The sequence below is a fragment of the Primulina eburnea genome, chromosome 6 (genome assembly GCF_022965805.1).
Source record: "Primulina eburnea isolate SZY01 chromosome 6, ASM2296580v1, whole genome shotgun sequence".
Taxonomy (NCBI): Eukaryota; Viridiplantae; Streptophyta; class Magnoliopsida; order Lamiales; family Gesneriaceae; genus Primulina; species Primulina eburnea.
Window position 1 is genome coordinate 30453972 of NC_133106.1, and position 25832 is coordinate 30479803.

The 25832-nt window shown below is 35.1% G+C and overlaps 3 protein-coding genes across 4 annotated transcripts; 2 read left to right on the forward strand and 1 right to left on the reverse strand.

Annotated features, from left to right (window-relative positions):
• Positions 1-1692: 1692 nt before the first annotated feature.
• Positions 1693-8781, reverse strand: LOC140834169 (uncharacterized). 2 transcript variants are annotated; one of them, XM_073198852.1, is made up of 9 exons: positions 8558-8781; positions 5027-8396; positions 4843-4926; positions 3990-4142; positions 3726-3889; positions 3495-3642; positions 2772-2894; positions 2587-2674; positions 1693-2290 (listed from the first exon to the last, which is right to left on the reverse strand). In XM_073198852.1, the coding sequence occupies exons 2-9, from the start codon at positions 7865-7867 to the stop codon at positions 2061-2063; spliced, it is 3831 nt and encodes a 1276-aa protein (XP_073054953.1). In that variant the 5' UTR covers positions 7868-8396; positions 8558-8781; the 3' UTR covers positions 1693-2060. The 2 variants fall into 2 exon arrangements, with proteins under 2 accessions (XP_073054953.1, XP_073054952.1); XM_073198851.1 differs by having other exon boundaries at positions 5024-8396.
• Positions 8782-12084: 3303 nt separating this feature from the next.
• On the forward strand, positions 12085-14294 carry LOC140834170 (putative pectate lyase 14). The gene is given in 5 exon segments (XM_073198853.1): positions 12085-12892; positions 12894-13190; positions 13306-13409; positions 13525-13663; positions 13752-14294. Coding segments are annotated over 5 exon segments (1014 nt in total). The 5' UTR covers positions 12085-12643; the 3' UTR covers positions 13977-14294.
• Positions 14295-19186: 4892 nt separating this feature from the next.
• LOC140834171 (putative pentatricopeptide repeat-containing protein At3g11460, mitochondrial) lies at positions 19187-21404 on the forward strand. The gene is given in 2 exon segments (XM_073198854.1): positions 19187-20140; positions 20143-21404. Coding segments are annotated over 2 exon segments (1842 nt in total). The 5' UTR covers positions 19187-19518; the 3' UTR covers positions 21363-21404.
• Positions 21405-25832: the final 4428 nt, after the last annotated feature.

Consider the following 25832-nt stretch of genomic DNA (forward strand, 5'->3'; position numbering starts at 1 on the left):
TCTCTCATATTTTATATCGTCGAGGTGTGTGGTTAAGCATTATATGCGCCCTTATCCATTGCTTATGCATCTTTCTGTTTCGAGACCCTACATAGTTGATATATCATTAGTAGTATTTTTTATGAGGGCTGCGAGATGAGATCTGATATGATTATCCTGGATATGACTGATTGTGATTGTTGTGGGAATTGATGTTTTGAGAAGATATTGTGCGGCTGTTGATTGTTATCAGCGAATAGTATATTTTTTTTATACAGATAAGAGATAGCGTTAGATATTTTATGGGAATGGTTCTCGTCCCCATGTTTCGTTGGTATTTACTATTTTGATCTCTCGGTTATTGAAGCATGAACACGAGGGCTATTTATGCTGTAGATATGATAGATAAAAAGATGAAGTTGAGAATAGAGGAGATACTTCTAGTTGTTGAGTTTTCTGATTTTCCTGATGAGATTTCAGGATTCTCATTAGTTCGTGAGGTTGAGTGTGAGATTGAATTGATGTCAAGTATTTCTCCTATTTCTCGTGCTGCTTATATAATGACACTAGCAGAGTTTTAGTGAATTGAAAGCCGGTGCTGGAAAAGATATATATTTGTCCTTGTGCATCATCTTGGGTTGAAACAATTCTATTTATGAAAAGAAAGATGTAATGTTACTGCTTTGCATTGATTATCGATAGCTGAATAATGTAACAGTTACGAATAAGTATCATCTCCCTAGTATTGACGATTTATTTGATCAGTTATAGTGGACTTCAGTGTACTCGAAGATTGAGTTGAGATCTAGATATCATTATATACAAGTTAGGGAGGACGATGTTCTAAAGATAACATTTCAAGACCAAATATGAGGATTGGGTTGGAAATATGACAAAAACTTGTGTGAGACGGTCTCACGGGTCGCATTTGTGAGACGGATCTCTTATTTGGGTCACACATGAAAAAGTATTACTTTTTATGCAAAGAGTATTACTTTTTATTGTGAAAATGGATAGTGTTGACCCGTCTCACAGATTATGATCCGTGAGACGGTCTCACATGAGACTCACTCTGGAAATATTTTCAATTTGCGGAGCAACTTTGGTATATGTGAAATAAATTTTAAATTTTTGAAAAATAAGGGTTGGTTTTGTAATCAGAAAATGATCATATCAAACTTACCAAAGGTAATAGCGATTAATTTTTTAGAGTTAAATACAGTAATTAATTGATTTTATTTTAAAGTATTGTGTTAATTTGTATTAATTCAAAACAATAAGATTAAAAATATAAAAAGATAATAATGAGAAAAATAATTAGTAAATTAATTAAAAATAAGAGCTATAATTGCAATTTTGAAGTTGACATGCCTAATTAATTATTTAAGATATTCTCTCTTTATAATAGGATAGTATAGATATAATAAGAGATAATTAAATTGTTTAATTTATATAAACTATATTTTACTTCAAGTTTATTCATTTATCAGTAAAAATTTCAAATGTTTACAACACTTTCTAATATAATTATCAATGATTTTTAATAACGTTATGTTTTCTCGAGTCTTGATAATTTGCATGAACCAGAACCAATAAAAACGTCGAGAATACGAGGAATGGTTTATAATTTCATAATGTTACAAGAAGCACTCGTTGCCATCACACAGCACAGCGAGACAAGCAACTCCATGAATAGAAAAAAGTAGAATCAAATCAAGAAGTCGCAGTCAATCACCGCTAAGAATTTTCTGACTGCAATATTACATGCCAATGACAGGTATTTGGTACAACACATGAACCAAAAAGACAATAAACATATTTTCTCTATGTAACGAGCAAGAAAACACCAACCGGAAAATCACTGCAACTGCAACTGCCGACCTTTTAGAGGAAGGCGGAACCGTAAATGCCCTCTTCCAAGAGGGATTCAGGTTTGGCAAAAGAATAAACGAATGAGGGAAAAAACGATTCAATATACTTGAGAAGAAAATATGAAGAGAAAGGACGAAGATACATCTACACAAAATTGTGACCCAGCAGCTGTTCAAAGAGGCTATAATGTGTATTCACCTCTGTTAGAACTACGCATTTGTATTCTTTTGAGATGGGATATTAGGCTTCATTTGCCGAACTGGGTTGGTGTTCCCTTTAGCCTGAAGTGCAGCAGACATTGATCTTAAATGATTAGCGATCTCAGTAAATGAAGGCCGGGAATCTGGATCAGCTGACCAGCATTGTTCCATCAGTTTCCGCCAATCTGGATCACACCATTCCGGCACCGGGGGACGTAAAGTATCCTTGACGATTCCACCTAGATGCATAATTAGGTAATAGTTTCATATTTATATCAAGTCCACCACAAAATCCAGTTCAGTAGCATTTTCAATTCCTCATGGACCTTATCATGGACTTGTTTTTATATATTCCAACATTGTTATCATTTAAGCAACCGATATCAAAATTCCATTATTCAAATTGATCTTGTGTCACAATTACCTTATCATGGACTTGTTTTTATATATTCCAACATCGTTATCATTTAAGCAACCCACATCAAAATTCCATTATACAAATTGATCTTGTGTCACAATTAAGATGTTGCCTTACCAATTATTGCCCCACAGTGCATATTGGAGTAAGGTTCTTCCGCAGTCAAAATCTCCCAGAGTGATATGCCAAATGAAAACACATCAACCTGTTGAACTCAAATTATAACATCTGACTCTTTCAGATGTGACTGAGAAGCATTATTTGCAAGATCTAACATGGCATGTAATTACAATGGTCCTTACCTTTTCAGATACCCGGATGGTGCTTCCATTCAACAGTTCTGGTGCCATCCATGGAAGGGATCCTCGTACACCACCAGATACAAGAGTATTGCGTTTTATTCTTGACAGTCCAAAATCTCCAACCTACAAAAATTTCTTGACTGTCAGGAATATTACAGGTGAAGAAAGCCCGATTGCGAAAATCTGATGCATACACAACCAAAAAATATCACAAAATGTCATTTCATATTAGTGATATTTGTCCTGCACATAACCTGAGAAAGAGGGAAGAAATTTATTTTATGTTCCACACAAACAAACTATGCCAAGGAACTCTTAGCTTATATGCAAGTTCTTTGCTCCCAAAAAAGAACCTATCAAAAAACATGAATATTACATTTGCATGTAATGACTCCACAAAAGGCCACGCGAACATTGATTTTGTGAAAACGATCAAAAGTAGCTTGCATTCATACTGCTTCGACATTTATCAAAGCCCTAAGTTGTTGAATACAGAATCTAAAATGGCGGATAATTATAATTCCAGAAACAACCAAAATTAGGAAAAGTAAATAAAAATAATAACCCAATTGGTTTAAAAAGTTTTCCCCTTAATAACTGAATATATCTTCCAGCTTATTTTTTTATGAACAGAGGCATCCCAATGGCAATCAGCACCTTTACAGGGAAAATGCTAACACACAGTTCAAAATGTTGTCCACAACATCACCGATAAAAAAATACCTTGCATATAGGTCTCTGAAGATCTCTCAGGTTTACCAACAGATTATCACATTTCAGATCAAAATGGACAATATTTTTTGAGTGCAAGTACTCCATACCAAATGCAGCATCCATGGCAATCATAAGCTTTTTACGATGATCAAGTACCCTGTCATATGACTTTCAGAATGTCAAGTACAAAATAATTAACAAGATCATGCAGAATTAAGGAGGAAAGGAAAGTTTCCATACTTATCTTTCTTAATTAGAGCATTCCTAAGAGATCCATTGGCCATGAATTCTGTCACGGTCGCTAAAGTACCCCCAGCCCCATCAGGTACCACCCCATAAAAGGCAACCACATTTGGATGGTGAAGATTTGACAAGATTTGCGCCTCCCTCCAAAAGTCTTTCGTCTGCAAAGGCACAACAAAAAAATCACTTTCACCTTAGTGTGTGGTACAAAGGTTTCGCACAAGAAAGTGACAGCTGAAAGAAAATACACAAATGACCCACCAACTGCTCTTGGTCCGATGATTTTCCTAAAAAACAGGTCTTTTTAATTCTCTTAATGGCAACATCTGTTCCTCTCCATTTCCCATGATATACAGTTCCATACATGCCAGATCCCAGCTCTCGTAATTCCTCAAGATCGGCATTTTTTATGATCTACATTTCCACACAGAAAAAGTTACAATTGATGAAGATACATACTCCAAAATTGAGACAGATACACACAAAACAAATCAATTCCATTCTACAGATATCAATCAACTTCGGGAAAATAGTTCAATACCGGATTAGTGTAAGGAGAAAACTCATGCATGATATAGACATTTTATCTGATTGATCTTCAGTTATCTTATGGTTACAAATGATGCTCTAATAACTTCTAATATAGGCTAGAAATAGAGAGTTTTTTCCAAATGTCAACTGAAGTCTTTACATAAGTTTATACATCACATTGCTTCAGAGCTCTAACTTTACAGGGGATTTCCAAGATCAACTTTTGCATAAAGTTTTCCATGTATCAATAGCATAGCCAGTCGACTTAAATAACAGAGGCTAGGAAAATCTATCAATCTCTTAGTTGATATCATCAGTTCAACATACACAAATCGTGAAAGATCATCCTAACTCGACATTCAATTGACAGTCTGAAGGACAAAATGATGGCAACATCTGCCAAGATGTTCACTAACCCCTTACTCCTTAGTAAGGCAACAAAACAATCTTTCTCAAGTGTCTCTTCCACGTTCCCAACACAGCCATTAAAAAATAGGATTACACTAAAAATGATTAAGATGACAACTAGCAAAAATTTAAGAAGCTAAAAAATTGCTCTTAACAAGAAAAACATAAGTTATACCTGCAGCCCATATAAATCAGCTTCCATTTCAGCTATCATTGCATCACTAAACAATTCCTCTTCGTCGCACTCAGCATTGGCATCCTGCATCAGCAGAAGTCACTTAAAAGTTATATTAAATGTTGGAACAATGAATTAGGATTCCAAATGAAACTAAAACAAAAAACAAAAAAACAAATACCACCTCTGCAACAGTATTATGTACAAGACTCTGAGCTTCTGTTGAAGATTGGATATTGACAGCATATGATCCCTCTGAGGCAATAGTGTCTGGAGAGGGAAATTCAGCATGTGATAAATCAACACCCAAGTTCTGAGCAGCAGGAAAAGGCTTCTGCTGATGTAGCTCGGGGTTATCAAATATTAAAACATCTTGTAATTCTCGGGGCTTGTCAGAAAGTCCAACATTGGCTGACATTTCAACCCTGTGGTCAGAGTTATTGGGCAACTCATCATCGAGGAGGGAAAATTCTCTTGGGTATAAAGAATCTCTCATATGATTCTGAACCAAAGAATGATTATGTGGCATTCTGTTCAAACTGGTATTATCTAAAGCTGCTTGTTTATGCAAATCTTCTGGTCTTCGTACCTTGCACTGCTCATTTCCAACAACCCTTGAACCCTCGAAAGATTCGCACACCAGAACCTCAGGTAAAACCAGATCACTAGATAATCCACTAAGTATATTGCCATAGCAGTTTTCATCTGGATGCTGTTCTTCAGAGTTATGAATAAGCCCTCCCACTTCTAAGTTCCTGGTCCAAGATGAGTAGTTTTCTGTTTCAGCTCTAGTGACTCCACCAAAGGTTTCCCCCATATAATTGCTATGGGATTGCTTGATTTCTGAATCGTTTAAAGTCGTTGGGTTAGTTACAGATGATACATCGACCAAGCAACTAGAAATACGACGATCCTGTTTTGGAGAGCCAAGACAATCAAGGGGAGCTGCCTCGACATTGACATTATCCATTTTTTTTGCAAGCTCCATGGCAACCATAGGCACCTTGCTTGACAAAAGATTTTCTCCACAATATGAAAAATTTCCATTGCACTCGTGATTATTCTGTCCACCGTATCGCGAGCTACATTCATTTTCATTCAGCATAAAACCTTGCTTTCTCAAATCCTCATTTTTTGATGGGCATTTCTCGACATGACTATTTGCATCATAATTCGATTCAAACTTCTTCCACAAATCTGAGCCAAAAGGAGAGATCAATGTATCCCCTGAAACAGGAAAGGATGGCTCTGCATTAGATTCTTTAGTTTGAAACTGAGCATTGATAAAGCCAACACTGTCATGAAATTGCCCTGGCTTTCCTAGAAAAGCATCTTCTACAATGTGAGATGATGATTGAGGCCTTCCCAAGTTCAATGAGAATGACTGAGTTGCACCTTCCTGCGAAGAACAACCATATTTCTGCCCCTGTTCCTGAAGCTTTGAATCAGAAAAGGCATGAGGCATTCCACGATAGCAACCAGATGAGTTATTGGATGCTGAAAATATCCCCACAGACATAGCGGGTTGAGGAAGAGAATTTTCTAGTCCCAATTCCCTCTCCATGATTGCAACAGCATCATGACAGTGTTGCTTGGGTTTGCTGTTATTTTGTTCTAGTTCTGAAGGAGTCAAGTTCTCCCCTTGTAAAATCAAATGAGTCATTTGAAGAGTATTACCATGAGAATCAGTGTAGCACATGGACTCTCCAGACGGAATTGGCATTTGGACAGTGCCAAATGCACCTGGATCTTCAACACTACCAAGTAATGCAGTGCTTTTAAATGCTGCTTTCTTGTCAAATTTCAAGTCAGCCAATCTATTAGGAACATGAGTCAAGGAAGGGGAACTAAACAAATTATGGGACTCACTCAAAAATTCAGTTGGATGAGAGACACCAAGACCATGATTGGTTTCCAACGGACATAGAGGGGACGATGAGATTTTTTCGTAGTTTGGATTGCTTTCTGAATTTGGTATCAAATGAACTGTTTCGCAAACAGAAATCTGGCTGCTGTTGTATTTCTGGGAGCTGCGATCAGCCTCGGCTAAACTATTTACGGCAATAACATAGTGACTACCAGGGTCGCTTTGCTTAGTTGAGCCAGTATCAAGTGCACAATATGTTTCAGGTTCATCAGAAGCAATTAAGAATATGCGTGGTCTTTGAGAACCTTCGGGATTCTCAGAACCATAATATTCCTCAATCATGTTTTGCATATCTTCATCAGAAGACACAGATATAAGGGCGTCAAGATCCTCACCTGGAAGCTGGTATTTGATTGAGTGAGGCTGGTTAAAAATTCTCCCCGTTTTATTTGACAATTCCTTCCACGAGATATTCTTTGGGATTGAAATAATGCGGGTCTCTCCCCCAACGAATCTGAGCTTTCCATCACTTGGCCGTGGCAGTATTTTGCCACCAAAACTGCAAAGAAACTTCATTTTTCCAGAATGGGAGCCCTCTGAAGCTCCTAAGCCAGAAGAATATAAAGATTTAGATGACTCCGACTCGCTTAATATTGGTATATTTGGCACCAAAAAAGCCTGATTACAGGACACCTCACTTCCAGACTTTCTGGGCTTATGCACACCTGCCAGATTATCCTTGTATTTTGTGCTTTCTTTATTCACATAAACAGCGTTTTCAATTTCTGTTATAGACCCTTGAGCAGAAGCAAATTCTGTGAGGTCAGAGCCACATTCAGAATTCATTCTCATTAAACCAAGAACTCTAGCAAGGTCCTCATAAACAATTTGCCCATCCGACACCCCGGCCCTCTTCTCATTGTTTGTACCATCACCGTCCACTGCAGAAACAACTCTAGCCGTGGCAGACCCCTGAAGAAATTCCATTGGGAACTCACCCCTCTGTGAAGGTACATTGTTATTTACATAATCCCACACTGGAACACTGCTCCTGGTCACAGCTTCCAATGAATCCTGCTGAGTCCATTGAGTATAAAAGCCAGGCGCCTCACCGTTCACGGTTTCAGCGGTATTTTTACTGGCCTTATTTAGCTGCATTGGAATAAATTCTTCAACTATCCAAATACTCTGTTTGATTGCACCTCATTGATCAACCAAACAACTCCAACGAAGCTCTCTTTGAAATATAGGAGGACAACAATGGAGTTAGAGTTACTCTATGTTCTTTCTAGACCCTCTTGTTTAAGCTCTAACTTCTTTCCAAACAACTTCGCATGGAAAACTCTGACGTCGGTCCCATCCACTAAATTACAAACTCTGACAGTTCCAAATTTCTTTTAGCACATTCTACCAACATTATTACTAAATTTCCTACCTACATAATTTTGCAATTGCATATTACAGGTGCCAATACAGTGGGGAGAAAAATGAAAATGCACGCACTCACACTAAGAATATAAAACAGTGCAGCAGATACGAGCCATACACAGCTAAGCATAAGTGCCTACAATAAGCACAATGTCAAAATAACTACAACAACAGCATAACTCTATCGATCAATGATTTTTACCCCAAATATTTCATCTTCGTCTCTAGATTATCAAACGCAATTATCCCGAGCAATTACCTGAAATCCATATCGGAAACAAAATCAAACATCCGCGAGCTAATAGCACTTCAGAACATAAACTGTTTCGAAATTGTTCGTCTTTAATAAGGATAAAACTGAAAATTTTCCGAACGATTAAAAAACGATCATTTGCGCAGCATTGCAGTCAATCCACTGACCTTTTGCTGTTCCGGAGCGATTGTTCTTTGAGACGTCGTGATTCCACGCTCCCAGATGGGAAATTAAGAGGAATTGCGCCGATAATTTGGAAAATTGAGCCGATGAAACGAGAAAAAAAATTGGGGCAGAGGGAAAGATATGGCGCTGACGCTCCGTTTGTTTCCAATTCTGGCGTGGAAACCGTTCTCCTACCCGACCCTTACCCCCAAAATATGGTAATACAGGTCCGGGTTTTGAATATTATATTTATATATATATATATAATTAAAATATTTTTATAAAGTTCAAATTTATTTTTATTTATTTTTATTCATAAGTCTTTTTTCTAAATAATTGTCAAAACATTTTGTCAATTCTAAAAACATTTTTTTATAAAATATTTATTCAAACACATATTTATTTTAAAGCAACTTTAAAAAAAATAACAAATTTTTATAAAAACATTTTAAAATATTTATCCAAACATAGTCTTAGGTAAATTTAACTAGAACTTATTTTAAATATTTATCAGTTTTTACATGTAATTTTCCAACATTTTATTGATTAAAAGTTTAAAAACATTTAAATAAACTCTTGAAAACATTACTAATTCGATAAATGGTTGAAATAGAAGTACAATGATCAACTCGTGCAAAAAATATCATTTCAATTTGTAGGTTGGAATTCGGGTAAATGGATCGAATCAGTGTAAACGGTTCAAAGCAAACCCGCGGGTTTCCTCCTGTTAGTTGGGATTTTGCGGGAACGCTGTTCTTTTACTATTTTGTTTTTTATTAAAAAGCGTGTTGTTCCTCCATTCGACCAATAGTTAACGTGTAAAGAAAAAATATATATATATATATATATATATATATGTATATATATTATAAAAGGACAGACAACTGCCAAGTTGCAGTCCTTATCTGTGGAATGAACTTTTAATTTTTTCTAAATTTTTTATTGAATTGTAATTTTTTTGTTCGAAAGGATCGAGTATATTACTTGTCTAGTATAATTAATTGATAAATTAACTTTTTTTTATATCGATAGAATCACAAACTTTTATCATTCATTTTGTATTGGATAAATTTTTGGATTAACGTACATTAGTTAGATAAATTTTAAAGTATATTGAATAAACAATATGCGACCGACTAGTTCGAATAAAAACATTTGTATGATAATGATACAAAACTTTCAATTAGCAAAACTCCTATGCTAATATTATATACATATATAGCTTTAAAATGATATGTTTTATATGTTCGGGCGTAAACAATTATGCGTTGATTCAAAATTTGTGTATTCTCTCGTTGCCCCATTCAAATCTCTACCACTTTGAAATAAAATTAGTTTGTTATATTTTCCTATTTATTTCTTGAGTAGGTCTTATGTGAGACCGTCTCACGGATCTTAATCCGTGAAACGGGTCAACCCTACCCATATTCACAATAAAAAGTAATACTCTTAGTATAAAAAGTAATACTTTTTCATGGATGACCTAAATAAGAGATCCGTCTCACAAATATGACCCGTGAGACCGTCTCACACAAGTTTTTGTCTTATTTCTTTAATCAAACATGAGGGTACAAAAATTGGTTTTAATATCTCCATGTGAAATTCCAAATATAACTCACACATAATTGAAATGAAAAACCACTAGGAGTAATGTAATTGTTGAACATAATAATTAGGGAAAGAAGTTGTGTTTCATAGCCCAAACTGAAATTCAAAATACAATTTTTACAACACTCATTAGTATTAATCTCATGAATTTGTATCGATCTCATGAATTTGTATCCGTAAAACGGATTGACTCAATCTATAATTATCACAAAATTAATATTTTTGATGTAAAAATTAATAATTTCTCATGAATTGTGTTGAATCGGAGATACATCGCACAAAATTAAACAATGAAATGTTTTCACAAAATTTTTTGTGTGTTAAAAATTAATTTAAAATATAAAAAGGCGAAAAATTCGTTTTTATGCGTGAAGGGTGCCCCGTGTGATTTAAATTATTTTAATGTTTAAATATCAAATCTATATTATTAATAAGTTATTTTTTAAAAAAAATTCAAAAATATCACTAGTATCTTTTTTCAGGCAAAATATATAACGGCGGCTGACTTCGGCCACATTATTGTAGTTATTTTTGTTTGAACGTTGTTGACATTTACCCATTTTTCAAACCTCATCTACGTAAGTAAACTCAATGGCCAATGCCGGAGAAGCGTCTCAATGCAAGGCAGGGGCAGAGCCATAAATCCGATTATATCTAGACTAAAATTTTAAACTCTAAAATCTTTTAATATTTTAAATTGATCTACTCGAACTAATATCAAATTTATCCAAAATTATAAAAAAAATTACATATAAATTTTTATTTTTGTAACACCCGGGCTAAAGCCCGGTGAACAACTGAGTGCCTCCGCCCCTGCATGCAGGTCCACATCAACTCCTCTCCCTGCTTCTAAGTTCATCCATTCGTAAAGTAGACCGTTGACTCTGAAGATTCAGTAGATCTGAATCAAAATCGGAGTTAAGCTGAGGTGGTTTCGTCGCCATCGACGCGGTCATAACTTCTGTAAGTTCAAGTGAAGTTTCGATGAAGGATATTTCAGCTGTCGCAGCTCCTGGAGACAGTAGCGGCGCTGCTGCTCCGTATTCCGATGGCCGAATGAAACAAGTTGTGGAGCCTAACAGAAACCTAGGTTTTGTCACCTTCATGTCTGGATGGATTCATGTAGTGTGAAGGAGTCAGAGACCAGGAGAGGCGAGAGGTTCTTCAAATAGGTTCTTGAAATTCTCATCAGTAACAACAGTAATATTTTCAACACAAAGAAGAACTGTTTCCCTTACAAATATTCAACTCTAGCAATGTGGCTGACACTGGGCATTTCTTTTTCTTTGACCTTGAATTTCACCCACGCTTCGAGTTAATTTGACATCCATTAAATAATAAAGATAACCATAATTTACTCGTGTTTTGTAAATGTTTAACAATGATGGAAATAAAGAAATATTTAACTTTTTGTAAATTAATTAATTGATTCGTTTATCGAACCATTAAAAGCAATAATGATATACATTATTAATTGTTTATGTGTTAATGATATCGTCTCTATATATGCTAAGAGTATTACTTTTTATTGTGAATATCGGTAGGATTGATCTATCTCACAGATAAAGATTCGTGAAACCGTCTCACAAGAGACCTACCTTATAAGATTTCCAAAAAAACATATTATAATTATTCAATCATCACATGTACAAAAACACGATATCGAGGAATATAAAGTTTTATTTTTGAGAGAAAAAAAATTGGAGTCAAATAATGTAAAATCGACTGTTATCAAATATGAAGGTCCACTTAATCTAATGATTAAGGTATCACGAATCAAAGAAATATGACTTTTTTGACCAATTTCACAAAGTCAAACAGGTTTCTATTTATGGTCAAATTCAACAACGTTAATATAACATAAGTGGACACAGCCTAATTAACCTAACTTTTAAAAAGCACATGCATGAAGTCCAAGTTGGGTAAAATAAGGAGCAATCCCATTTTCCTTCCTTCTTCCACCCTCTTATATAATGGGATTGCACAAACCTCTCATTCCCCTCAATTCAACACAGACTTCTTTCCATTTGTTCCAAATTCATATATACCACAAATTAAAACCCAGATATTTATAAGTTTTCCGAGCATCGATGGAGGCGTTTTCGACAGATCTAAAGATTTTTTCATGTGTTATGGCTCTGTTCATTTTCACCACAACCGCGGTAACACATAATTCACAGGCCAAGGCTCCTGTTGTTGTCGATGCGTAAGAATTAAGATTCACTTCGTTTTCAAATGATTTTATAGATTGTGATTTGTTATGTCGTTTATAATCTAGTAAAAATACTTGGATACTTTAATTCTAAATAAATGGAAAGGTAAAACAAAAAATATATATATCATGAATGTGTCTGATTACCTGTGAAACATGGTAGTAAAAGTGTTCTTCGCATTAATGCAGAACTACTAGTCACAACGCCACCGAGACCTGTGGAACCGGGAACCCAATAGACGACTGCTGGCGGTGCGACCCAAACTGGATGCGCCGGCGCCGGCGCCTGGCAGATTGCGCCATTGGCTTCGGCCGCAACGCTGTTGGTGGAAGAGACGGCAGATACTACGTCGTCAGCGACCCCAGCGACGAGGATCCTGTGAACCCTCGTCCAGGTACCCTCCGCCACGCCGTGATCCAGGACCAGCCGTTATGGATCGTGTTCAAACGCGATATGGTGATCACCCTAAAGCAAGAGCTGGTCATGAACAGCTTCAAGACCATTGACGGCCGTGGCGCTGACTGTGCATATTGCGAATGGAGCTTGCATTACGATTCAGTACGTGACGAATATCATTATCCATGGACTGCATATTCATGACTGCAAGCGCACGGGGAACGCTATGGTTCGGAGCTCGCCTTCGCATTATGGGTGGAGAACGATGGCCGATGGCGATGGGATTTCAATATTCGGAGGAAGCCATGTTTGGATTGATCATAACTGGCTTTCAAGCTGTTCTGATGGGTTGATTGATGCTATCATGGGTTCCACCGCGATTACGATTTCGAACAATTATTTCACTCAGCATAATGAGGTACGTAAGCTCGTCGGTTTTCTTGCTATTTCTTTGTTTCTTTTTTATGCATGATTTAGTATAGATTTGAGATATTCTCCCATCTAATATTTTGTCGGATTCCGTTAAAAAACAGGTAATGTTACTGGGACACAACGATTCTTACACAGGAGACAAAGTCATGCAAGTTACCGTTGTCTATAATCATTTTGGGGAGGGACTAATCCAGAGAATGCCGAGGTACGTACATCCCTTAAGGCCCCTTTTTCTATCTTTTTTGCGAAATGAAACTCGTATTTACTCCTCGAATACGTATATTTTCGCGTAATGGATCGCCCGTTTTCTCGAAATCCAGGTGCAGGCATGGACATTTCCATGTAGTAAACAATGACTACACATCTTGGGAGATGTATGCTATAGGTGGCAGTGCTAATCCCACAATCAACAGCCAAGGCAACAGATTTCTGGCCTCAAACAACCCTTTTGCTAAAGAGGTTAGTTCAATGCAATTTCATCCAAAATTTTCGTCGAAAACTCTGAGTTGATCAAGAAGTTTACCGCGTAAATTTTGTCTCATCACAGATAACAAAGAGAGTGGTGAATCTAAGTAACAATAAATGGAGATACTGGAACTGGAAATCAGAGGGCGATATGATGCTAAACGGTGCCTATTTCGTGCCATCAGGGCGTAGTGCATCTGCAAGCTACGCCAGAGCCTCGAGTCTGGTGGCTAAACCGGCTTCAATGGTAGGAATCCTCACCGCTGATGCTGGTGTGCTTCATTGTCGTAAAGGCGTCCGGTGTTGAGTAGGAAGGATTACAGGGTAGTGTATAAAGGTTAAAGGCACAAATATTTTTTGAGAGTTTCTCGAACATCCTTCATTTCTTGTATTTCTTCATTTATCAACCTCTGCCTGTTTCTTGAAAATTATCGGGACAGGTGCAGAAGCGTTGTTTCATCTGTTATTCCATGATATCTCATTCTTTTTAATACAATTTTTCCTATTTCTTTGATTCAATCTTGCCTTTGTTCTTGATTCAATCACGAATTAAGATGAGGAAGTGATACAAAATTTTTGGCATCTGGTTTCAGAATATGATGTAATCCTCAGTATGTATTGTAGTTTTATTGTCAGCAAAAATACGCTAAAGTAATTTCAACTTCAGTTCTGATGTAATCAATCAAGATTGAATATCTTTGAAATGGTTGAATTTTGAAATATCCGCCTTTTTTTGGTGTTAAATTTTATCTTTCATCTCCTAAAAAAGAAAGAGCAGCCTATCATGATCAACTTCTGAGGTTCAACTACTTTAATGCCCGGGAAATTTGCATAAATTAATTCCGAATAATCATGAACTAATAACTACGCTTATTTGTACCTTGATGGTAAAAGAACATACAAAGATTACATCTGGATTGAAAATTGAATCTTGAAGCTTAAATTTACATTTCGAATAACAATAATAATCACAATACTTCTCCATATATGATTCTTCTAGCTTCTTCCAAACTAGTATCAACATAAGTGGTTCTGTGTCGCCTCACCCCAGATTCGATGACTGTCCTCACTATATCAAGACGAGCATTTCCAGCGTGTTTATGTCCTAACTCACACTCACTCTATGAAGCTTCTTAGGTGGTCACCTATCCTAGAATTGTCTCAAGTCAAGCACGCTTAACTTTAGAGTTCTTATCTGATGAGCTCCCGAGAAGAAGACGCATCTTCTTGATATGAGTAGTACATATCAAATATTTTAAACTTTCATATCAATTACACAGTCTCATATTTGAACACTGTCGGAATCACTCTCTTTCCGATGTGAGATCGGTTCATTTATGTTTCTTTCGCCTAGAAACATGTCAAGAAGCGCTCATTGTCCAAACAACCTTATTATATCGAGTAACAAACACCAACGAAACAGGTCGTAAAACAATGGGTGTATTGCATGATTTATTAACGTTTTCAAATTTCATGAGAGCAAATCGGGATCATCTGAGTCCTTACTGATCTAACAAGTTAGCTGCAAATGGCTCCCCAAATATTTTTTAATGCAGTTTTTCCATGGGAGTAAACTAAATTTAATTTTCTTGCCCCACTAACACGGAAAAATGTCGCTGAAAGAGCATAAAAGCAACAAAACATTAACAACTCTACAACTCAACATAATCACATTAAAAATATAACAACACATAAATATATTTAAAACATAATTTACTATGTATTATCGACGTATGTTACCGAACTGTAATATACCTAAACAAACTTTGAACCACAAACAGCTCAACCTAACAAATAATATAGTGTGCCGAATATTTCATGCACCAATCCACAATAACAAATAATCAATATAAAAATTTTCAAACTTCTCGACATGAAATTATTTTATTAAAGATTCAAAATACTTATCCTAGATATACTTAAATGCATATACTTTAATTCTTATTTTATTTTTTATAATCTGAACCAAGTGAAAACATATTAGTTAAAAATGGAATAAAAATTCAACTTTTTGTTAAATGACAAATTAATGCATCAAGTTTTGTTAATGGTCGAAATAATATATACTGATAGGTATCCGACCAGTTTCTGATGATATTTAACTTTAGTGTTTATTTTGCCATTTATCACAAAAATGATCATTTATGTTTAATTGTAAAAAAGGTATATTAATTTTTGGGAAAATGTTTTTTTTGGGTCTATTAACACATCAAATTTTGGTTTTTGCTCCATTAAGTTTTCAAAAATTTGGTTTTTCACAATAACTTTTAATTTTCAGCTATTGTGTTCTAATTTCTGATGTCACATCAGTAATTGGACAAAAATAGACGAAAATTAAAAGCTATTATACCAAATCAAAATTTTGAAAACTTAGCGAACCAAAAACTTAAAATTGAACAAGTTGTTGGACAAAAAAAATACTAACTTTTTCCCCTTAGTTTTAAATTTAATTTAAATGTGTTTTCTTAAAAAAAATTAAATAAAACATAAATACGCCAATGATATATCAAACACTTTATTATTATTTATTGTTATGTTAAGGTTAACTTGAGTTATAAGGATTATAAAAGATGAAAATAGCGACAAAACGGGGTAATCTATTTTAGTCTCACTTGCAATCCATTTGTGTTCATTCAAAGTTGTGCAGTCTTGGTGCGTTTTTGGGAAATATAGATTTTACGAATCTCAAAATTTTATGTCAAATCAGAATACTTGTTTAAAAAACACATGTAAATGGATTTTTCAAGTACAAAAAAAAGGACAGATTTGAGCGAGATTTACAAGTTCCAGCGATCAAAATAACTCATTCATCAACCACCAACAATCATGGAGCTTTTGCATGGGGAGTATTGTTGGAATCTGTAACGGGGCTGCCAAGGTATCGCGCCGCTATCGCCGACAAACGATCAATCTAAATACATGAAACAAACAAGTAACATTTTTTGAGGTGTAATTGATATGAACAGAAGAAACCATTATTTTTCAAAATATTGAAAATACATAATCACCTCTGCTCTCAATTGCACGTTTTCTGCATTCAACCGATGTTCCGTATCGGACATCTCTCGTCGTACAACAAGAGGGTTTCCACAGCTAACGCATACAACATTCTTGAGATTCTCCTTGTGGCTCGTGTTTTCGGCTGTGAGTCTTGCGTTTTCTGCATGGAGCTTCATGTTTTCTTCGTGGCCATGTCGCGTCTTGTACAAATCGAAATCATGGAATTACCATTTGAATGATGAAAAAAATCCAAGATTGAAGATACGCTAACAAATTTTTCTTTCTTTTTTTTTTTTTTACCTTCAGTTGTATGCGCTTGTTTTGGAACCAATGCTTCACTTGTTGCGGCTCCAACCCTATTTCAAGGCCCAGTGCTCTTCTTTGTCTGTCGTCCGGGTTTGGGTCGTCATGGAAAAACCTAAAAAAGTTCAACTCAATATATATATTATTTAGCACTACAAATTTCATGCAATTATTCCATTGAAAAATCATCGATCTTACGCTTCCAGCTCTTGAATTTGATGCTGAGTGTGTCGATAATTTCTCCTTGGTTGATTGTCGTCAACCAAATCAATGATTTCCTCTCCATTTAAGTTAAGGTCGAATTGTTGAGTAGCTTTCTTTGCCATCCTTCTTGTAATAATATGAAACATGCAAATCAATTTTTTTTTAGCGATTTGAGTTATCAGGTTAAAGATGTAATGGAGTTAAATATAGTGTCATATACGGATTTAGATCATCTACTGTGTTGAAAACACAGCATTTAGTGCGGTGTAATTTTTACACGAAATGATCACATGATCATCTCGTTTAATCTAACAACTTTTTAAATTTATCTCATATGATGTGATGTCCACGAGATGATCATATGATCATCTCGTGTAAAAAGTGCACATCAACAAGTGTTGTATTTTCAACACAATAGACGATCTAAATTCGTCATAAACTAAGACATCAGTGTAATATATATCTAAAAGAGTTAAATCAAAAAAATTATATGTTATTCACAAAAACTCTGGTGAGACGGTTTCTTTGTTAATTTTATAAGACATATCATCTATTTGGGTCATCCATGAAAAAGAAATAATTTTTTTGCCATAAGTATTACTTTTTATTATAAATATAGGACATGGTTGACTCTTCTAACAAATAAATATCCGTCAGACTATCTCACAAGAGAATGAATTCCCGACCATATTTCTGTCTATTATTGATACGCTACTTTTTGTTGATTCAATAAGCTTAACTTACATAGGATCATTAATATCTGGCTTATACAAACGATTAAATGAAAGATTTGTATAACCTTATGAAGCTACGACGAGATTTGTAAATTCAGTACCTTTTAATCTGCCGGATAATGAGATCACCACGAGAAAATTTGAAACGTCTGAGAGAGATACAAGGTTTTACTAGGGCCAATAAACAGAGAAAAGACGAGGAACTGAGATTTCAATTGTACTTATGATAAGTGAGCGGAAATTCCACAAATTTATAGAAAAAAATTTCAAGTTGTTATAATCTCGAGAAATAAAAATTTTAGGAATGACAAAATATATTTATTTCGAGATTTTGTATTCTCAAAATCGCAATTAGTAATAATTCACCATCCTAATAGAAAGAAAACGACAAAGCGTTAAAAATAGAACCAATAATTGTCGTTACTATAAGAGCAATTAAAACATGATTGACTTGTTGTAAAATTTAAGAAATTTAAATTACATCATTACCACTATATATAGATTTCGGTAAAATTATAATACTTAATATTAAAAAAAATATATAGAATGTCATATGTTCGATTATCATTGATTATAAGTTGATAGTATTCTTACGAGATTATCCCATATGTGGCCGGATTGGCCCAAGAATCTTAGGCCCATAAACTTAGTCAAGAGGTCGGCCCAACCCAATCAATTTAACACGATCTTAATCCATTCTAATATGAGTAGGGGTGTTCATCGGTCGGTTCGATTCGGTTTTCGGTTTTTTATTTCGGTTTTTTCGGTTTTCGGTTTTACAAATATATAATCCGATATCCGAACCATTTTTCTTCGGTTCGGTTCGGTTCGATTTCTACCGAAATGGTTCGGTTATTTCGGTCGATTATTTCGGTTTTAATATAATTATTTAAATTAATAATATAAATATATTATAAAATATAATATGTTATTTTTTTAAATGATTTCTTAGTAAAATATTTAAATATAAAGTACAAATGAATTACATAAACAACAATCAACTAAGTATTATTCAAATATTCTTCATTCACTAATATCATCTCAATAAATAATATAAAATAAAAATAACATTATTAATTTAATTAAATTTCGGTTTTTTCGGTCGGTTCGATTTTGACATTTATAATCCGAAACCGAACCAAATTAATTTCGGTTTTAACATTTATATCCGAATTATAAAATTCGACTTTTCGGTTCGGTTTAGTGTTCGATTTTTTTCGATTTGGATTTTCGATTTTTTCGAGTTTTATCGGAAAGACAGCCATCATGCGGGAGCTCGACCTATACCTTGGAGAGTTCGTGGATTGGGATGGTGAGCTCTGCAAGAGATATCTCCCTAACCGATGGATATGGCACAGCATCTGGTTGGGAAAGAGAGATCATCATGGACTGGATAGAAGGCACATTGCCTGAAGGCTCAACACTGAGGATAAGTGGAACTACTTCGACAAGTTGTTGAATAGATGGCGAGGTTTGCTGTTTGTTCAGTAGATGTCTGAACGTGAACACCTGACTGTTGGGTTCAACTACTTTTTCTCCTATGCTGCCAACTCATGATCATCTTACCGAGCTCTAACTTCCACGAGCAAGCAAAACTCGGTGCTATCCATGAAGATAGGGTACTTCCTCCCAACCAAGAAAATTGCCGCTGCCGCAATCGATGGCAAATGGAACACACAGCTGAGAGAGCTCTCAAAACAGGGTCTATACAGCCAGGCCCTGATTCTGTACCTTCACATGTTGAGATCTGGTGCCACCCCGAATGCCTTCACATTTCCCTTTGTGCTCAAGTCCTCGGCCGCCTTGTCTCTAAAACTCTCCGGCACCCAAATTCACTGCCACGTCGTCAAGTCCGGTTGTCACTCCGAACCCTTCATCCAGACAGCTTTAATTGCTATGTACTGCGGGTTTTCTTTGGTTGAGCATGCGTACAATGTGTTTGATGAAAGTCCTGAAGCGAGAAGATTAACTGTCTGCTACAATGCCTTGATATCTGGGTACGTGCGGAAGACAAGATTATCAAATGGGTTGGTTTTTCTAAGCGAAATGAGGATGAAAGGGGTGCAGCTCAATGCCGTAACAATTTTGGGATTGGTTCCAGGGTGTACGGTTTCGACGCACTTGGATTTGGGAATGTCATTGCATTGCCTGGCTTTGAAATCAGGTTTGGGCAGTGATTTTTCCGTGGGTAATTGCTTTCTGTCTATGTATGTTCGTTGTGGGTCAGTTCAGATGGCAAGAAATTGTTTGATGAGATACCCGAAAAAGGTTTGATCACTTGGAATGCCATGATATCCGGGTATTCACAAAACGGGCATGGAATGGAGGTTTTGGATCTTTACCAGGATATGCAAACATCCGGAATATTCCCTGACGAGGTGACATTGGTTGGTGTCTTATCCTCGTGCGCTAACCTCGGTGCACAAAGAATTGGCCGCGATTTGGAAAAGAAGATAGAGAATTTCGGATATGGATCAAATACCTTCTTAAACAATGCCTTGATTAATATGTATGCTAGATGTGGTAATTTGTCAAAAGCTAGGGCTATATTTGATGCTATGCCGGAGAAGAGTTTAGTCTCATGGACTGCAATTATTGGCAGTTATGGCATGCATGGGCAAGGAAAAGTTTCTGTGGAGCTCTTCGATCAGATGATTGGAACCGGCATTGAACCAGATAAGGCAGTTTTTGTTAGTGTTTTGACTGCATGCAGTCATGCAGGGCTAACAGAGAAGGGGTTGGATTATTTTTTTTCCATGGAGAAGAATTACAATTTAAAGCCCAACACCGAACATTACTCTTGTGTTGTGGATCTCCTGGGGCGAGCAGGACAGTTATCGAAAGCTCTCGACATCATTGAGTTGATGCCGGTGAAACCGGATGGTCCTGTATGGGGTGCCCTTTTGGGTGCTTGCAAGATTCATAAAAATGTGGAGTTGGCAAAGTTGGCTTTTGACAAGGTTGTGCAACTTGAACCTACAAACATAGGTTATTATGTATTATTATCTAATATATACTCAGAAGCAAATGACATGGAAGGAATTTCGAGGATTCGGGTAATGATGCGCGAACGAGGGATCAGAAAGGATCCGGGCTATAGCTATATCGAACGAGAAGGAAAAGTCCACCTATTCATGGCTGGAGATGAAAGTCATCCTCAGGCAAAAGAGATATATAATATGTATAGAAAGTTGGAGGGCTTAGTCGAACCGAGCAACCGAGCAATCTCTAGTAGCACGTCTGTGCATAGTGAAAGGCTGGCGATTGCATTTGCATTATTGAATAGTACAGAGGAGGAGATTTGTGTCATAAAAAACTTGAGGATTTGTGCAGATTGTCATATATTTGTAAAATCAGTGAGCAAGTTCGTCAATTTTGAGTTTATAGTTAGAGATGCTACACGTTTTCACCATTTTAAGGATGGCTCATGTTCTTGTAATGACTTTTGGTGAAACTTGATGATCTGTGTTTAATTCAGCAAACGAGAAACCCAAAAAATCATTAATTATATAACCAACATTTGGTATTGCATAACTTTAAGAACTAAATCTTTTATTATGAACAAAATTTTCACTTACCATTTGGAGGGTATGATATTGTTTCGCTGTATACATATAGTACATTGAGATCATATTCAAATAAAAATTACCATCCAGCCGTCAAATTAAATTATTTGTATGTCATTCGATTATTAATTATTCGATATATTGATTGAGTGGAATTATTATTAACAAAAAAAAATATTAAAAATCATATATTATTTGTATTTCAAAATTTAAAAAATAAATAAACATTTTTCATAAAACTTTAAAAATCATTTATTATGTTAGATACCTTAGTTTAGATCAGGGATGACAACTTTCTCCACGGATTTAAGGCCCCACGGGGAAAATCCGAAACGAGGAGGGAATCTCCGATTTTTTCCGGTTTGAGTTCGGGTTCGGGGATTTTTTTAAATCTCCCATGTACTTCGAGGCGGGTATGGAATTACTATCCTCATCTCCGAAATCCCCGAACCCGCTCCGAAAATAATATTAATAATAAAATAATAGTATTATTTATACTAATAATATAATAATAATTTTATTTTTTAAAATATTAAGAATCTTATAATTATTAATATTGATATTGATATTAATATTAATATTATCTCTAGTAATAATAGATAATATTAAGTTTTGGTTTGAGAAAATATCTGAATTCGTCATCTTTATATTTTTGAAATGAGGATAGGGCGGGGATGAGAAGTTGATCCCCGAAGTATCTCCGAACTCGAAAAAACGGGGATTGGGGAGGGTATGAGGGTGGGGATGGCAAACCAGCCCCCGCCCCCGCCCCGTCCCTTTGCCATCTCTAGTTTAGATGATAACAAATAAGAGTTTATTGTACTAATTCAAGCTGTATTTGCAATGTATCTACTCGACCGCCCTACTAAAGATTCAGTAGAAGTCGTTCAACCGGTCTCAAGATACAAAGCTATCCAACTGTTTCAGTCTAAGCAACTCGTTTAATCTACTCAACCGCTCAAGCTTACAAGTCCGTGGCACAAGAACTACTTAATGGTTCATCATATCGAAGTATATTTGAAAACAGTCAAGTAAGATAACTTCATATATAAGAGTCACACGTCTTAGAAGTATCTCATCTACTTTATCAGAAAAGTTTATTATCTGATCTTGCACTGCAAACAAGAAATCAGAAGATCAGAATATTTGCCGACAAAGATATACCACAAAGCTGATTATTTTTTGCTGTCAGCGACAATTTCTTTCCTTGTTTTCTAAATGTCAAATTTCTCATTTATTGAAGCGTTCTATGAATTAAAAAAGGACAACGACAACAATGATTTTGCATTAATGCTCATTTAATGAGTTGCAGCTAAATGTTGAACGGGCAAATGCAAAATAACCATATTAATAGATAATGTTAAGAAGAGTTCAAGTGACAAAAATTACAACATACATTCGAAACATTTTTTCAAGCTTGCATTCTCTGAAAGGTTTTTGAGCAGTTGTCATACAAATTTTCACTACTGCTCAACAGCACGCTTCAAGACCATCAGGTGCTTCTGTCAAACTACTCAGTAGTTTTTTTTCTAGAATGATCGAAGAGTTGTTCGACAGTTTGAATATGATGATTAATTATTTTTAAATATTTGCTTTGTATTGGTTGCTTGATTGAGTGTTTCAATCATTTGTAAGAGTTAAATAAGAGTTTCAACATAGGTAGTGGATAAGACCCGAGGTATAATGGAGATGGTACAAAGAAATGTAAGTCTTCTAGTGAAATCATTCCTGAGTGAAAAGAGGGAATGACATAAGATATTGAGTATCTGAACATCCATAAAAATCATTGTGTCATTTCTCGACTTTCCATATTTGAGCATCACTATATTATCAGAACCTTTAGACCGTTTTCCACAATGCTTGTGGTCTAGCCATTTTATGTATTGAGAAAAAAAGGTATTGCATAGCTAAATTTATCAAGATCGGTCACATTTTTTATCAGCGTTTTAAAGAAAATTTAAGTATTTATTCACCTCCTCTAAATACATCATCGATCATAACATATAAGATGAAAGTTTTGATTAAAAATTTTAATTATTTTTTAACATTTAAAAAAAATGTATTCTAAAATTCTAATTAAATAATAATCATGATGATGATGATGATGTATGGACAGTTAATATACAAAAATTCACAGTGACATTCTTCAGTAAAAAGTTGAAAAGCGTAATATTGTATAAAAATTTTATAGTTTATTTAATATTTTAGAGAATGCGGAGAACTAAATATATAAAAGTAACATAAAACCCAAAATTAAATGAAATGATATGGTCAATGCAAACTTTCAAGAGAATGTTATTTACACTCCATTTTTTTTTTTTCAAATATTTGATTACATTATAAATGTTTTAAAAATTATTTACATTTATACTCGAGTCGTCTATCTTTCACTAGTTAATTTTAAATAAAATTGCGATGAAAAATATTGAATGCCCGTAATTAACTAGGTGTGAAAATTTGAAACCTAGACAATGGACCAATTCGACTACACAAACTATGGTTTAAAAATAATTTATGAAATTAATTTTTTTAAAAATAGAATAAGAATGATTTTTATGTAAGAACTCTCTTATTTTTTAAAATATGATATCAGTTCATTGGAAAATATTATTTCATAAACAAATTAAAAAAAACATATATCTCCAAATAGGGTGTCTAATGAGCAAATCTGTGGGGACCCGGACGCTAATCCAGTTCTTAATCGTTAATGGGACTAATTAATCAATTATAATAAACAGGGTCTAAATTTTTTTTTTAAAATACACAATGGAACATGATGTAATTAAATTCAAATTACATATTAAACATAACATACAATTATTATATAATCTACAATAATCCGGCTAGGTTCAACTATAAGTCAGTGCTGAATCCTAAGTTGCTTCAAATTCCGGATCTCTACGCTATCTAGTCCAGCCTCGTTCTCTTCTTGACCCTGATCCTAGCCCACCTGTTGCCATGCACACATACAAACAAGACAACAGCCGGATAACTCCGGTGAGATATAAATATCCCAGTATAAATCATGTATACATGCAATCATATAAACAATATAAAAGCATATAACAGAAAATCATATCATATATCAAAATCATGATATGAATCAATAACAAGAATAAATCATATTCTAAACATGTACCCTAATCAGGGACATCATTCAACATCCATCAATACAAATCAATATAACTGTCACTCAAACTCATGACTCTACGTTTTAGACTAGACTCAATCCTAGCCTAGGGATCCCGGTTTCCAGATGTGGTGATCCTATACCGAATTCCGTAATAGAAGGAACTCTGATCCTATTACTCGATATAACCAAATATGGTGTTCCTATATCGATTTACGATATAACCACTTATGGTATTCCTATATCGAATTACGATATAACCAAATATGGTATTCCTATATCGAATTACGATATAACCGAATATGGCGTTCCTATATCGAATTACGATATAACCGAATATGGTGTTCCTATATCGAATTCCGTAATAGAAGAAATTTCAATTCTATTTACTCGATATAACCAAACATCCGGTGTCCTGATCTAACCGTCATGGACTGTAGCTCCATCGCTAACATCCTATCTTGAGACATCGTGCAATGTGTCCGTGGCGATACCACCACTATCAGGCACTTATGTCACAAGATTACTCGTCTAACACCTGTTATCTATAATTCAAGAGAACAAGTATATCAATCAACTCAATGCAAATATCAATGCAATAAGTAAAGTATGTGATTTAAGGAAACTCGAGTCAAACCTCACTCGAGTTGTGCAATCCCAACTGAACATTAATTTATACCTTTATCTTCTCGCTCAGAAGAAGAAGAAGAAGAAGAAGTCCCGACTCTATCTCGGTCCATTCCCAATCTGGTAAGGACAATTGAATAGGTATAATATCAATACACAACACAATTCAATATCTGTTCTGATTAATATTCAAATCGAAATATACTCTGATCAATATCTAATCAAGATGCAATCTAAATCAATACCGAATCTGATCAATATCAATCAACTGATGTTTTGACGGCATAACAATACAGTCTCGATAACCCCGTCAATTCAAACATCACAGATATAATACCAGAATTCGTACTCAGTATCAGTAGAAATCATAGTCTCAATGATGACATAAATCTGATATCAATTCTCAATCAAATCGACTCCGTAAATCATAACAATTACATAAACAGTCCGTTCTTTAATCTGACTTCGATTCTACGATGTCTAACATATCAAGAACATCATATATGAATCCTATTCAATTCTGACAATGACATAATTGCAAAGCATGTCAAAACGCAGCAAAACTTACGTCCAGTTGTAACCTACGTCGATAGGATTAC